This window comes from Lingula anatina, chromosome 5 (assembly GCF_051362555.1).
Source record: "Lingula anatina isolate TDL-2025a chromosome 5, LinAna3.0, whole genome shotgun sequence".
Classification (NCBI taxonomy): Eukaryota; Metazoa; Brachiopoda; class Lingulata; order Lingulida; family Lingulidae; genus Lingula; species Lingula anatina.
In genome coordinates this window covers 9481307-9495957 of record NC_141771.1, presented here as the reverse complement: position 1 = coordinate 9495957, position 14651 = coordinate 9481307, and the positions used below count along the sequence as shown (strand labels likewise).

The 14651-nt window shown below is 37.1% G+C and overlaps 1 protein-coding gene and 1 long non-coding RNA gene across 2 annotated transcripts; both read left to right on the top strand.

The window, feature by feature from the left end:
• Nucleotides 1-892: 892 nt before the first annotated feature.
• On the top strand, nt 893-8693 carry LOC106150896 (fibrinogen-like protein A). The gene is made up of 5 exons (XM_013523915.2): nt 893-1702; nt 5385-5467; nt 7128-7155; nt 7557-7982; nt 8396-8693. Exons 1-5 carry the CDS (start codon nt 1468-1470, stop codon nt 8563-8565), a joined length of 942 nt encoding a protein of 313 aa, XP_013379369.2. The 5' UTR covers nt 893-1467; the 3' UTR covers nt 8566-8693.
• A 4326-nt stretch (nt 8694-13019) lies between these two features.
• On the top strand, nt 13020-14200 carry LOC147761606 (uncharacterized). Its single transcript, XR_015334419.1, has 3 exons — nt 13020-13174; nt 13484-13564; nt 14007-14200. It is a non-coding gene; the product is annotated as an uncharacterized LOC147761606 (long non-coding RNA).
• Nucleotides 14201-14651: the final 451 nt, after the last annotated feature.

The window sequence follows — 14651 nt, the reverse complement described above, 5'->3', positions numbered from 1 at the left end:
TGCGCGAATGACACTATTTACTTACGAAGGAGCAAGTAATAATTTTGTTACACGTGTCAATTATGAAAAATATACACAAGCAAGCAGCAGATAAACAATGATAAGGTCATACAGCGTGACTTTCAAATTTTCATTAAGAATTTCGTCAAATGACAACTTTGTAACCTTTATTATGTCTACAGGCGATAAGTCCTTTCTTTTTCTTTTTCTTTCCTCTCCTAGCATCATTCATTTGTTTTGTTTTTTTTTTTTTTTTCATTCACCACTTGTATATACATTTGGAATGACATCATTGTGCTCTCTAATATTGTTTTAACATATCCCATATTAAATGTCAAGTCTGTAGTGTTAAAGAACTATATATATATATATATACTTGATATTTAATATGGGATATGTCAGGTCAGTCTAAAATCTGTCTTGGTTAAAATGAATTGTTTACCAAAAAAAAAAAATAATAATAATAATATATTATCTCATGCATGTTATGTGAATAACACTGTGTAATCAGGTGAGTCAGTATACGCTCGTAGCAGCGCTGCATCACGTAATTTGCGCTAAGTTTCCTAGGGTAGTACTCTTTTTGGACTGGGTTTAGAATGACAAAGCATGCTAATTCTCCATATTTCACCAACGCGTTCAAATCTTTGCATACAAGTACGGTGCGTGAACTGAGAGTACATTGCACCATTGTGTCAAAGCATTGCTGTCCAGTCAAGTACAGGAACATCCTGGGGCACCTCAGTGACAATTTTGTATAACAAGATGACAAAACCCGTCCACAGAGACTACATGTACTTGCATTCCCAGAATAATTGCAGAATCAAAGGACTGAGCAGCTTATGATCGCCAGATATGGAGCCTATAGAAATCTTCGAGCATTAAATTCTCGACGAATCAATAGTCTACTGACAAATGACAAATCTGAACCTTCAACTCAGACAAACTCTAATCGATGCCTGGAATTTTGTACTGGTAAATGAACTTCTTTCATATAAATTTTATAAATACAAACTGGTTGAACTTGTGCGTGCACTATCGAATAGCATCGCTGAAATGCTCGCCACATAGTAACAACACAGCTTTTGATTATTACCGTTGCTTAGTGATGTGAGTCTAGACACCAACATTAATTCAAAAATCCTCGTTGATACACAAAGGCCATTGAACTTATTAACTGCACAAAATCCGAATTGGCCACAACAAGGGAGGTGATTGATCATAGTGAGTGTGCGGATGACATATGTTCATCGTAAACAGCCTCTAAGCAATATCACCTTATGTTACACCACTCGACTCGTTCGTAAAAAGTCGATGTCCTTGATATCAATTCGTGACAAAGTTTGTTTCCTGTAAATATTTTGTTGATTACCTGCTCCACCGCTTGGCTTTACGGCGACTGTATGCAGTTACCTAATCTTCGATCGCCAACACTAGTCCGAACCAGACGTCCAGTGGAAGACAGCAATGGACTCCCGCGGCTCATATGTTCTTCACGCGCTGTTTTTGGCCGGAATAATCCAATTGATGTCACAACAGGGACACACACAGGTGACCAGCGTGACTTATAAATCTACCAAGAACGCGTACCTGCCGGTTTCAGCTCTTAATACTGTTTCAGCTCGCAGTTCTCTTGAGTGTATGACACTTTGCAAACAAAAAGAGGGATGCCATTCTTGTAACTACTTTGGAGATGGTACAGGTATGGAATTACATGGGGTTGATAAAATAGGATTTTCTTTATTGGTTCATGTTAGTATAGATTTGGTTATTGTTGATCTACATGTATTTTATTTTGTATGGGAAGTGAAAACGCACAGAATTTTTGGTATCAAAATAAATAACCACAGCTTCTAGTGGATAGTTGTCATTGGTTTTTTTTCGTGGCAAAAGCATCTGAAAACATTTATTACCTCCTCCGTGTTGATGGTTAATATCTTATCACCAAAACATTTGTTTGAGTGTTTTCTTTCAGTTTAATCTGTATTGTCTGTCTGTCCGTATCTGTGTCTTTTGTGCGATCATTCGTGTACCTTTTATTGAAAGATGGCTGAGACCGTATGCAAGGCAGTGTATTCGTTACCAGAGCCTGAAAACTGACAGAGAGAGGAGTCTTCCACTTTTTATGTAGCGGCAAATCTTTAGGCAGCTGTATAATTAATTTTGATATTAACAGTGTCTCATAACAAAAACTGATTTGAGGTATATCTTTTTAATATAAGCAATCGTAAAATCTCTACCAGAGCAATGGATCCACGACTGACTCGATCACGTTTAAAAAACACGTAACATGTTTCGAATAATCTTCACTGCATTTTTATCGAACCAAAAAACGAACCGGTCCACGTTGTACAGATGTAATAACTGGGACGTGGAATATGATGCAGGACTGCATACGTTATAGGTTATGATTCCCAGCAAAGTTGAAAGTGTGAGGCGAAAAGGCAGACCCAGGGAAATATGGAAATATAACGCTGAAGAGTAGAGATAGATGAAGTTTCCTCAGCCCTGAGCTTTGGCATGCATTTGGCAATCAAACATTAGTGTGGGGAGTGCCATCACCGCGCTTCCAAGATTCTACGCCAATTGAGAGAGAGAGAGAGAGAGTTTTTTTTAACCGCAACTGTCGTTTGCCTCTGTGAGTTACTCACTCTGTTATTGTACAGCATTCAAAATTGAGAACTACATTAGAAAATACCAAGACAAAAATGGAGCATGACAGATGTTTTTTGTCGTCATTTGCCTCATACTTCTGTCTCTTAGTTCTGTTTATCTTTTAACTATATGATCGAATGCTAGTGCTATCGTCATAGTAGACGTATCAAACATTAGCTTTATCATACATGACGAGCATGTTTTCAAATCAGCATTTTTACCCCTTGTACAACGGAAGACTGACACAGCAACGAAACAATGTGGCCAAATAAAAGCGAATTAGCTCGATTGATTAAAGTCAAAGGTAAAATGTAGAAAAATGAATACTCCATTGGAACATAAAGTGATAGTGTTCATCGATTACCTCCGATACTAAAACAACGTTCACTTTTAATTTCCCTGTCATTAAATAAACTGTGCACTACACTGTGTTTTGGTTCAATATTTGGTGTTGCCATTTCAAGGCAAAAATAAACGTGAAATTGAGCATCAATTACGATTTTACGTGTGATCTCGTCATTTAATATGATTCACCATGAATCTTGTTTTAACAATTTGGCAATTATCAGCTTGTACAGTATCAATGAGTTGACCAAAACGCTTTAATTTGATACACAAAATTATCTTGTTTATATTCAAAGCGGTATAGTTGACGTTGGCATTCTTGGCACAAGACAAACGTTTCAGAACATTGCCATCAGCAACTGAACAGTGGATAATCTCAGCACAGGTCTGTCTTTACAGTAGATAGAAGTATACGTGATGCAGAATTATTGATTCTTTATTGTTCTGGGTGACAACTGAAGCACACTGAACTAGAAAATAAGATATCGAATATGTTCATCAATTCACCTGTCCGTCTTCCCACCACTGTTCCGTGCTATAATGCAAAAAAAAAAAGCATCTTAGACTGCCTTACCGCAGAATTAGATCGATCCATCTGGATCGACCTAACTCCCTTGGTGTTCACGCTAAATTGCTGTCAGCCGAGCGCGCATGGAAGTTAATTACCCCCTTACAGCTTTTAGCAGGCGGGACAGGTATTTAAGCCGGCTAAGCTGACAGTAATCTAGTGAGACTCCCCACGGGGATAGATCGATCTAAAATCTGTGGGAATGCAGTCTTAGTTGGGGGTTCTGTTATCAAACTTAGCACAGGAGTTTAAAAATTTGGTAGGTGTGAGGTAACATAACACACAAATTGTGTTGATCATCATACTGTACCTACCAACGACAAAATGCTTTATCCCATTGGTAGTATGCAACCGGAGACTCGCCAATGCCTTCCTGGCTTCTACACTAGTTTACTGCATTGGCCTCTTGTTTAGAATACCTTACTGCCAGGGATCAGACTAGGAAAAAAACGCCAATCTACACGTATTCAAAATTCAGCTGGAAAACTCTTCCATAATAGTCAGAAGCTTGAACACAAAAACTGCAGTTCTTCGTGTTTCAAGTTGACAACATGCATTTCAAAAGTTGGTTCACGAATAGTAACTGATGATCCTAAAAAATCTAAATGGTGACTTCACCAGTTTCTGAACAATATGATAGAACTGGATTTCAAATGCAAATGGTCATCAGCGTTTAGAGGTTTTAGTATCAGCTTTATGGTCGACAATTCAAACGTCCTTGATTAAGGTTACTGACAGGGTTTTAGAGTTTGTTTTATTTTGTGGATGATGCATTAATGAATATACCTTTTTGCTGATTAAAAAATTAAACTCCCCTCGAAATTTAAAATATTGATGTTTATATGTCTAATTGCTAAGCATTAACATACATGTAAGCATTTCTTAGTGTTCATTGTCAATGTATAGCTTTCAATTTTGAGGTGAGAAAGCATTCGGTATGGGGCGTAAATAAATCTTTAAAGAAGATCTCATCGCGAAAATTGGCATAGGTGACGAAAAGTGTATGAGTGCCAATCCTGAGCCGTCAATTTGGTTTAATTTTTATGTCCTGGAGTTATGAGCCTCTAATTACAATGAATAAAAATATAAGAAGAACTTTATCGCCGCATTCAATAAATCCATCAGTTTGTAGATAGATAAACGGAACGCCATTCAAAACATGCTAACATTAGCAAGAATCAATGAAATACCTGTAGAAACTGCCTGAAATGTGCCTATTACCAGTGTTAATATTGTCACAGAGTAGTCACACTTTGTGCTCGATAATCTTACCAAAACCGGTTGCCGTTTGTTGAGCAGACTGCATACAAACGCAGGGAGATAGCACAGTCTACTCAGGGTGCGGTGTGCTCAAAAGATTGCTCTTCATCACATCCTTATACACCATGAACTCTTATTCATTTATTTATTTTGACAAAAAGTTATTTATTGAAAAGTGAAGTCAAGACGTGGTCGTATAGTAGTTCTGGTTATTGTGCATGATAATGCCGAGCGATAGGTATAATTCTGAGCGCTTCAGATGAAGTTGCTTGGGCTGCATGCTTCCCCAAGAGAGAGAAAATTCAAGGTTGCACTGGCCCTTAAATACTAGGCATAAATCACAAAAACAAAAAATAAAAATAAATAGATGAATATCATATCCAAACAAAACACTTACAGTGTACATTATTATTATATTATTATTAGTTGGGTTGACGACATCCCAATCCCATAATCTTTTACGGATTTCTGTTCTGCTAGCAATTTTATGGTAACAGACGATTGCACTTTCTATTTATTTTATTATTTATTTATTTATTTATTTATTTTAAAACAGGAGCCTGTGAACTCAACTCTCAGGTGGCTAATGATGTTGAAGCCGTCCAGCTCAGTCAGAAAGAAGAGGCAACTTACCATGCCGTGAGTACTGGCCGGTTGACTTACTAATCTCACTTTACATCGAAATAGTTTAAGCAAAATCCGGTCACGACATTAAGAAAACGACCATTCCGTCAATTTTTGTCACAAGACAAAACAGAAGTTGGTCATTAAGATGAGCATAGTGAGCGTATTACGTAAAAGTCAGAAATAGCTTACTCTCTACAAGAGGACTCAGTGGCGTATTAAGGGGGGTTCAGGGGGTCCTCAATTCCCCCCTTCGGTTTCTGGAAAAAAAAACACACCAATATTTCCCTGTTAATATTAGAATTGTGAAGGGCTGAATCATAGTTCTAAACTGCATCAAATGGCACCGTTTGCCCCCCAAAACACGGAACCCCACACCAAGGGAACAAGGGTCGGCTTCGCATCAGAGGCCTGTTATTCTTAAAAAAAACTGGACCCCCCCCCCCCCCCCCTTAAAATAATACTGGATCCGCCCCTGGGACTCTAGCTGTTACAAAACTGTATTTTAAAGACCTCTGGCAGGAATTAGCATAGCCAGTGTATAGATCGATGTATAGTTGTTCTTCGTAAACAGTATATTATTAATCTGCCCTACGGGTGGCCTTAAAACATTAATGCTTAAGTTAAATATCTGACTTCAGCCGTTTATAAAATGAGGCGCAACTTTACAAAAGAACGTTCGGGGTGATCGATACGTAGTGTAGACCTTCATGTGGCAAACAGCTTTTTCCCGTTTTTCTGGGTAATATTTGCCTTACTATTAATGTAATTAACATAAACACTTTTACTCAGGAGCTTCTATTTGTTGCCTTTGCACATGGGCTGGAGAAACGTAAATGGTCAATTTCGGTGCTTTGTAAAATGGTGTGAGATAGTGAGCGGTTGCCGAGGTATCTAACAAATATATTATCATGAAAATTGGCATGGTTGACGACAAGAGCGTGATCTACAATACAGTGCCAGCTCTTCTGAGATTCGAGCCCTTAATTACGATGTTTCCTAAAAAAAAAGGCATCGTTTAGCCTTTATACTTGTGAAGCAGATGTAGGCCTTTCAAGAAAATTTCCTGGCACAGGATTGTAGTGCTTATTGTTGTGACAATAATTAGGCGATACATGCTGTTGGTAGCTGTTCAGTTGACGGACATCTTTTTGAAATTAATATCACATTAATTAAACCCCGAAATAATGTTATTAAGACTTATTGATTTCACACCGATTAAAGTTTGATGCCACTCTATTATTTCTTTTCATAACATTTTTTTTTATTTCAGCATTATCTATACACTTAAGGAAAAAAAATTCCACCCTATCGATTCCCCTTAAAGAGGAATCGTTCGTAGTTGAACCTAAGATCATTTTTCCAGTTTTAAATCAGGCTTTTTTGTCCACTCTAAAACAATCGAAATATTGATTTACGCAGAGCGGATGTAAAAATTCAATTACTTTTTTTGTTAATTGTTCCTCGGCAAATATCCCAAACGCAGTGAATTAAAGGGAATCGACAAATCGAGTAGGCAGTTGCAACTAGCGCTGCCCCCCCCCCCCCCCCCCCCCAAAAAAAAAAAAAAAAAATTAAATGATGTTTCTCAATTGACCATCAACACATCTCAGCTAGGGTAGGATAGTGGGTATGAAAATCAAAATGAATACTAAAACATATTTCATTGTTACAGGCTCTCTACGTCGACTGCAATGACGTCGGTAAGTACACCCACTGACGACATCACCATTGTAATATTTGTATTTGTTGCATCCCTTTCTATATGAAATGTATAAAAAAGGCAATTGGCAATTTTCTGGACCAGTTTTGTCTCTTTATCTTTATATGTGTTCAGCAGTACCCAATAAGTTTACGTTTTCAGACCCCATTTGATTTGACTTATGCCATGTTTTTAGATTTAAAGAAACGATGCCTAGCATTTCTCGCAGTTTTCCTTCATAGAAAAAAAAAAACGTAGAAGGATGGTGATAATACGTTTCTAAAAAGGATGCAAGCTATTAACATATCCCACTTTAAATAATTAGCTCACTGGAAAACTAATAAGATAAAGAAAATCCCTTATAAGTTCACATATTTATTTTATCGCCAATTTTCCTCGCAGAGACAACAGGATTACTCAACATAGACATATCCGGTTTCGGCCAAAAAACCGTCTACTGCGACAACGGATGGCTTGTTGTCTTGAGAAGAACAGATAATCAGGTGGATTTCCATCGAACTTGGAACGAATACAGAGATGGTTTTGGAGACCCTCGTGACCAATTCTGGCTCGGAAACGAGGCTCTCTATGGGCTGACCAATCAAGGCAATTATTCCATGCAGATTGATATGAAATCCTGCGATGGAAACTATTACTACGTCAAGTGGAACTTGTTTCGGATTGGTGCCGAGGCAGACAGATATGCGATCAATGCTATAACGGTGGAGTCTTACAACACTTCGACCAATTCATATTTGGTGGAGAATCTGGGCTGGCAGTTTGGCACCTACGACAATGATATTGGGAATACGTGTTCTGCTTTACACGGTAAATATAATACATATAATACATGTACAATCCTAACATTTATCAAACATGAATTAAGAAATATTACAATTCTTCATAGCGACTTTCGCGACCTCTTTTTATGAAACGTTTTACGTGATTTTAATTGCCCTTTCTTGTTTCCTATCAGCCTACCTACCAGTATTTATCTATATGGATCCTATTATTATGGGTGTTAAGCAAATATCTATAATGAGTCTTTGTGGCTGACGAAAGCGACTGTTTTAAATTCTGAACATGGGCTTCATTTATGCTGTATGACGTGAAACTCTCATTCTGTCTAAATGACAACTCTTTTATTTACCGATAGGTGGCCACACATGATAGAACCAACTGACAAAATATATTTTAAAAAAATACACATTATACAACGTATCAAAATAACTTATTTCCAGGTGGTGGATGGTGGTATAACGACTGTGTCCGCTGGCACCTGACTGGGACATACCCCGTGAATTGTGACACAGGCGCCGCGGGCATGAAGTTTGCCAGCATCAGTGGTAACAACTGTAACACGGCGTGTATGCTGAAGGCTGCTACCATGAAGATAAGGCGGAACAGTTAAGGGATGGGTTCATAATGATTACCAGAGCTGCGTTATAAATACAAAGCATACTTCGAAATAAAGACATTTCTTAAGAAAGATGCAAGCGATCGAATTAAATGACAACCGCGCAGTTTGCACCTGCCCAAGTAACATAGGCCTCCGCGGCGTGGCTATCCGTTGACCTGTGAGCAACTGTCGCTATTTGGCGAACTTCATTTTATTCGCCTGACCCCGGAGATGAAAATCCCGTCGGATTTAATCTTTATCATTTGAAGTAGCCGAAGGGTACAATCGAGCTGTCAGAAATACATATATTGGTAGGCAAGCTAACGTTGTGCGCCAAAAAATAAAAACCGACGGAATTTATCCACGGATGATTTTCCGATTACATTCTTTTGAGTTCTGTAGACGTTTGCTCTTATGCGCAACATTCGCCAAGTTTTGTGTGTCACATATATGTGTATTTGTATTTCAAAACAACATTCACGGCGAATTGAACTTCACCTTTATTGCTAAAAGGTTAGCTCAACATCACGCGGATTCTCGCTCGTTTTCTTGTGTAATATGTTGTCAAGCAGCACCACTCTATACCATATGAACACTATCTCTGTCGAAAATCTACCATATAAAAATAATTCATATATATCTTATTTTGTGAATTTTCTTGACACGGGTTGACCATCAATATCTTTTAAGGTTAACATTTATTATTATTATTATTATTATTATTATTATTATTATTATTATTATTATTATTAGTTTATTTTCCCTTTGTTGCAACACAATGCATTTTTGAGTCATCAGCTCATTTATGGCCTGTTCAGTTTTTCTAAACCGATTTATAAAGTGATGTTTTAATATCGGATTCCTAGGGCCAAATGCATGGCCAGAAATGTGCAGCATTTACGCGATACGCGAGGGCGCAAAAGTAGGGCTTCACGTGACTCAACTAACCAATCACAGCGCAAGAATGGCATCGCACACAGGCTCTGTGATAAGTGCTCAGCCCATTGTCAAGTAGTGTTAGTTAATGGTAACAAGCGTCTGATATGTGCAGAGAAGTTTATTATTATAATATATATTGTTCTTATTGTTACATTATTAAATCTAACTCTGTATCCAAGTAGTAACTATAATGTACCAAGTCAGGTACTGATGTACAGAGGTCATATATTCCAGAATAAGCCATTAACACTAATATATAACTTTAATTTTGTTTAATATGTTATTCATGAAAGAGTTCATGAAAGATTATTTTAATTTGTTAAATCGTGATCTTATTCTTTTTATATTCAAATAATTGAATAATGTGGGTAAAATTGGTCTTCCACTTCTTATTTGCATTTTTCCTTTACTACAAGATTATTTTGGAACAGTTGCAGCATTAAAAATTTAAATAAATAGCAATCTGAAAGAAGAATTTTGCATAATTATTAAATGATGATAGGAATTTTGGATTAAGAGATTAGTTAAATACTGAGTAGTAATATGGTCAGTCAATTTATGTAGAATCTGATAATATGATTGAAAATACTGATTGAATTCTTGGCCTTGCACTGGGCAGTTTTACATTTGTGCCAAGTGCTCTTTTTGGACTCCATTGTACAGTGGTAAAACATCTTCAATTGCCATGAATTTTTTTAATCAGACTCTGTATGTTACTGCTATCAGCTGGTGCTATCGGCAACGAATTAATTTCCCTTTGTTTCTGAGTGAATCTACCGTCTAAAATCACTATTACTGAAAATATTTGCGTTTTGCTGAGGGTAGTCTAGGCAATATACGGCAAACTTCTTAGTGCGTGTGTACAACAGAATTTTTTTAAAAACCCTAGCGATATTTGGTCAGGAGTTGCTTGAAGCATGGCACATCGTTGCTGTCTATCGGCATCAGGCCGTTAGTTTGTCAATTATCACGAATTACCCACGAATCACGAACCCATTTATTCTCCTATGGCAATCTAGCAACTCATTAAAAATACACGCATGCGCAGTGGGGTAAGCGTGACGTCATGCAGTTCATTTCTGGGGATGATAGGTTATTAAGCCGACGAGGTGTTTTTACCTGTACCTTGTGCTTGTTATGAAGCTTACCCTCTGTAATTAGATTTATCAACCATTTCCCGTGGATCACAAATTACACAAATAAAATTTACAATTTTTTTTACTTCGTAAGATCATCTCAATTAAAAATGTATTTCTTGACTACAATGGATTTTCAGAAAAATTCCAAGGGAGATGACAGCGTAATGGTAATAAATGCAGTCAAATTGTGTTGCTGGCACTCTTTCCGCATAATTTCTTGATAGACGCAGTAGTGAGATTTTTCAGTTGTTTTGCATATCACGGTATGATAGTAGATGACAATACAGTATTCATTTCAATGTTTGAGTGACCTTAGTGCAAAACAAGGTCAAGACCTACATGTAGGAAGAGAGACTAAAATTTTTCCAGGGACAACTTGCTTTAGGGATTTGAAATTGACAACATTGTACACGCAGGTTCGGCAGGAAGTGGGGTTGACGTCACTTTATATGAACCATGTCTCTGTCATACGCACATTTGCTACCTGGCAAGCGAACCGTGCAGCGACTTTGTTTCAGTCTGTTTTCTTAAATTCAATTTAAAAGGATTACAGTAAGAAATTAGTGATGGAAGAGGGAATGTAAGCAACAACTGAAGAGAACAGGATATCAGAAATAACTGTAGTCTGTAGGTATTGGCATATGTGTTATATTAGGGCCTACGCCTGTTTTCAGTAAATAAATCAGCAATATTCAAATCAAATTCAATATGGCACAGGTAAAGTTAACCTATGCCACTGTCTGCGAGCATGTTTGCTTGAAGGAATCTTTATTGGGGTCGGTCAGGTTTAACTTCAACGACAAGCTACCTTTACTGACTGTATTATAGTCCGGTCTTACAAGCAATGTTATCGTTAAGGTTAACATTATTTAAGATAAGATTTCAGCTTCCAAAAATCGCCCCCGACTTGTGCACCGTCAGGGTTAACTACATGTGCTTTGCCTTGAGTGATCTTTTTTTTAATTAAATTAATACAGCATTATAAAATTAATCCCTATACTGGAAATATTAATTTGTTGTAATGTTGAAACCAGAATGATTTAAAGATACATTTTTTTGTTATAAAATATTGCCCTTTGCTCGCTACGAATGTCAAGCAGATTATCCAACATATATTATGTATAATTGGAGCAACATTAACTGTACATCGAAAGGCCGAAGCAAAATAACCAAGCAGCAGAAATCGAAGTCGTCCCAACACACACGTTGAAATGGTTGGTACACCAGCAGCGCGACACATCGCTTTGACTTAGTATCTGAACCTCGTGCAATTATTAATTAATTAATTTATTTATTTATTTATTTATTTTTTTTTTTTTTTTGTTCATCCTGGACAGACGATTGTATTCTACTTTTAACTAATAATTCCATGATCAATTCATTTGAAGGTGTAGAAGGGTACGAAGAAAAATGGTGAAAGACGCAATTTCACGGTGGACAGTGAACATGTACATTTCTACAAAGCACGTACAATTGACATCATTCATGATAATTAAGCTTTTAAAAACTATTATTTACTTACCTATCTATCTCTCGTAATGTTTTTATATAATTGACGATGTCTGCTATTGATGTAATGAACAGTGCTATTATGATTCACCCAAATTATATTTATTGTATGATTATTCATTTTTGTTGCGTAATTTGAAAATATAAACGAAGGAACGGATTTATTATTCACTGGGAAATTGTACTTTGCAATTTGCTGCGTTCAAAGATCAATAATGAAGGAATAAAATAGATTACAAATTGCAGAAAAAGCACGAAAAAAATACCATAACCATTTTCTTAATCAGCCACTCATTACAAAAATATTATATTAATGAAAACATCGTCCAATTGTGCAGTTATCGTGCAGTATCATGCAAGGTGGAATAAATTAATAAAGTTGTCCTGAACTTTTACCCAGGGTTTCGTTCCAGCTACCCTGAGTATTTAGGCACTATAAACTTACAGTAGCTTTGTCACTATACCTTTTCATGTGTTAGCTTTACAGTGCTGATGAGGGTTATACATGAAAACAAGATCGAGCTGGCAATACCAAAATCTAGAACCTAGGGTAGTTCCAGCTGAAGGTAATCTTGTTTTCCTAGATACCCACGTAGTAGACTGTAGACTATGTGTTCCTGCAGCAAGGGGCGCTGTAAAATAAATAAATAAATAAATAAATAAATAAATGAAAATGAAACACGTCCTCAGATTTGCCTTTTTAGACAAGTGGAACGCAGGGTACAGCTTGTTGGCTATTCCAGGGTACCCTCGACCAGGGCCACAGATAATATTTTCCCAAATCGAGACATAATCTGCGATTGACGTCTTTTTTGTTTATGGAAAAAATCAAATGAATTGTAATTTGGCAATACTGGCTTCAGTGATTGCAACAGTCTTCGTCAATCAAGTCAAATGACACATAATGACGACCACACTATATAAAGAGTATTGTGCAGCAAGTCTACATTCTTGGTGTAGTGATCGTCTCACATTTACCATGGAGAAAAGAATTTTCGTCGCAGCGTGCTTGTTCCTGGTGATTGCCACGTACTGTGAGTATACTTATATAGCATGAAACTTAACAGTTTGACTGTTCGTATTTACTAGACTGCATGTAAGACCCAAACTTGTGCAATGCAGTAAGCTGTACTCCTCGATATGAAAAATGGCCTAAGCGTTTCTAACGTCTGTCATTGCCTACTTTGATCATGGCCGTCACAGTTTAAGGAAAATGTCTGTGATAATTAGTACAAGTCTAAAATTTTGGACAGTGTCGAAAATCGAACACACGGAGCGAAATTATACGAAAAATTCTCAGTAATACGAAAACGATACTGTTTTCATTGTCATGGAAATTTCAGGCTCTCTCTCTGAGGCTAGGATGACTAAGATGGGTGACGAACTCCCATTCAAGGTCCGTGCCTTGGACGCGGCTTCTAAAGGTAAAAACTGCCAGTATGCTAAGTGAACCTTATGGTCGAGTATGTTAACGGTTCTGCAACACATACTATTTATGTCTGCTGCAAAGTGCTTTACCAATAATACCACGGGAAATTACAGTTGATCTCTTGGTCCTTGTACGAATAAAACGTTTCATTTATTGAAGGTTGGAGCACCAAGAAGTACATCCTTCTACTTCATTTTAATAAGGCAATGTAGAAATAAGCGTCTCCTTCTAGATTAAAGGAGATTTTTCGAGTTTTTCCTCTTACGCATCTCTCCTCTCTCTCTCTCTCTCTCGTCACCAATCTACAATTGAAATTCCGTTTAAAAAAAAAATAAAGTAGAAACATGATAATGAAGTTAACAAAACGAACCCTGAAGTTGGCTTTATTTATTTTATCAGATTTAATAACTATATCTGAGAACTAATTCATTTTCCAGAGCGGCGTTCCCTTGACGATGTTCTCAACTCCCAGGAGAGCGCCAAGTCCTTCGCTGTCAACAAACGGAAGGAAGATGGCCGCTGATTGGCTCTGAGAATTACACAACTTTGTCTGTTGTGTAATTTTGTTTCTGTGTTTGATTTTGTGATTATTTAATCAAATTCAATTAAAATAAACACAGTGACTAACATATGCTCCCGCTTGTGTGTGTGTGTGTGTGTGTATGTGTATGGATAGGCGACGGATACATGTATCTTTTTTTCGTTGTTCAACACACATTAATCGATAACCGTCACATTTTCTTACCTGACACTGGTGATAATGCCTTCAGAGATGTTAACTCTGGTCAGTGTTGCATGATCTTGGCTTTTAACATTTTTTGTAAACTATGCTTTCTCTTTCTGCACGAAACACGAGGGCGTCCGCCACATATACACGTGCGCGTTTTAAGAGGTTAAGCACTTCTTGTATCAACTCATATTCAAGAGAATTAGACCGACCAAGATCAAACTCGTCTTTAGCAAAGGCATGTTCAAATTCAGACAGAATTAATCTGTTTTTTGAAATTTATCCAGATTCCCTTTAGATTATTCAGATGCCACTTTTAGATGTTCAAAAATCTCCGATGTTCTACTAGAGACGC

Coding starts and splice junctions, on each gene's coding strand:
- LOC106150896 (XM_013523915.2), top strand. CDS start 1,468: ATGGACTCCCGCGGCTCATATGTTCTTCACGCGCTGTTTTTGGCCGGA. Junction 1,703..5,384: donor CTACTTTGGAGATGGTACAG/GTATGGAATTAC, acceptor ATTTTAAAACAG/GAGCCTGTGAACTCAACTCT. Junction 7,156..7,556: donor CGTCGACTGCAATGACGTCG/GTAAGTACACCC, acceptor TTTTCCTCGCAG/AGACAACAGGATTACTCAAC.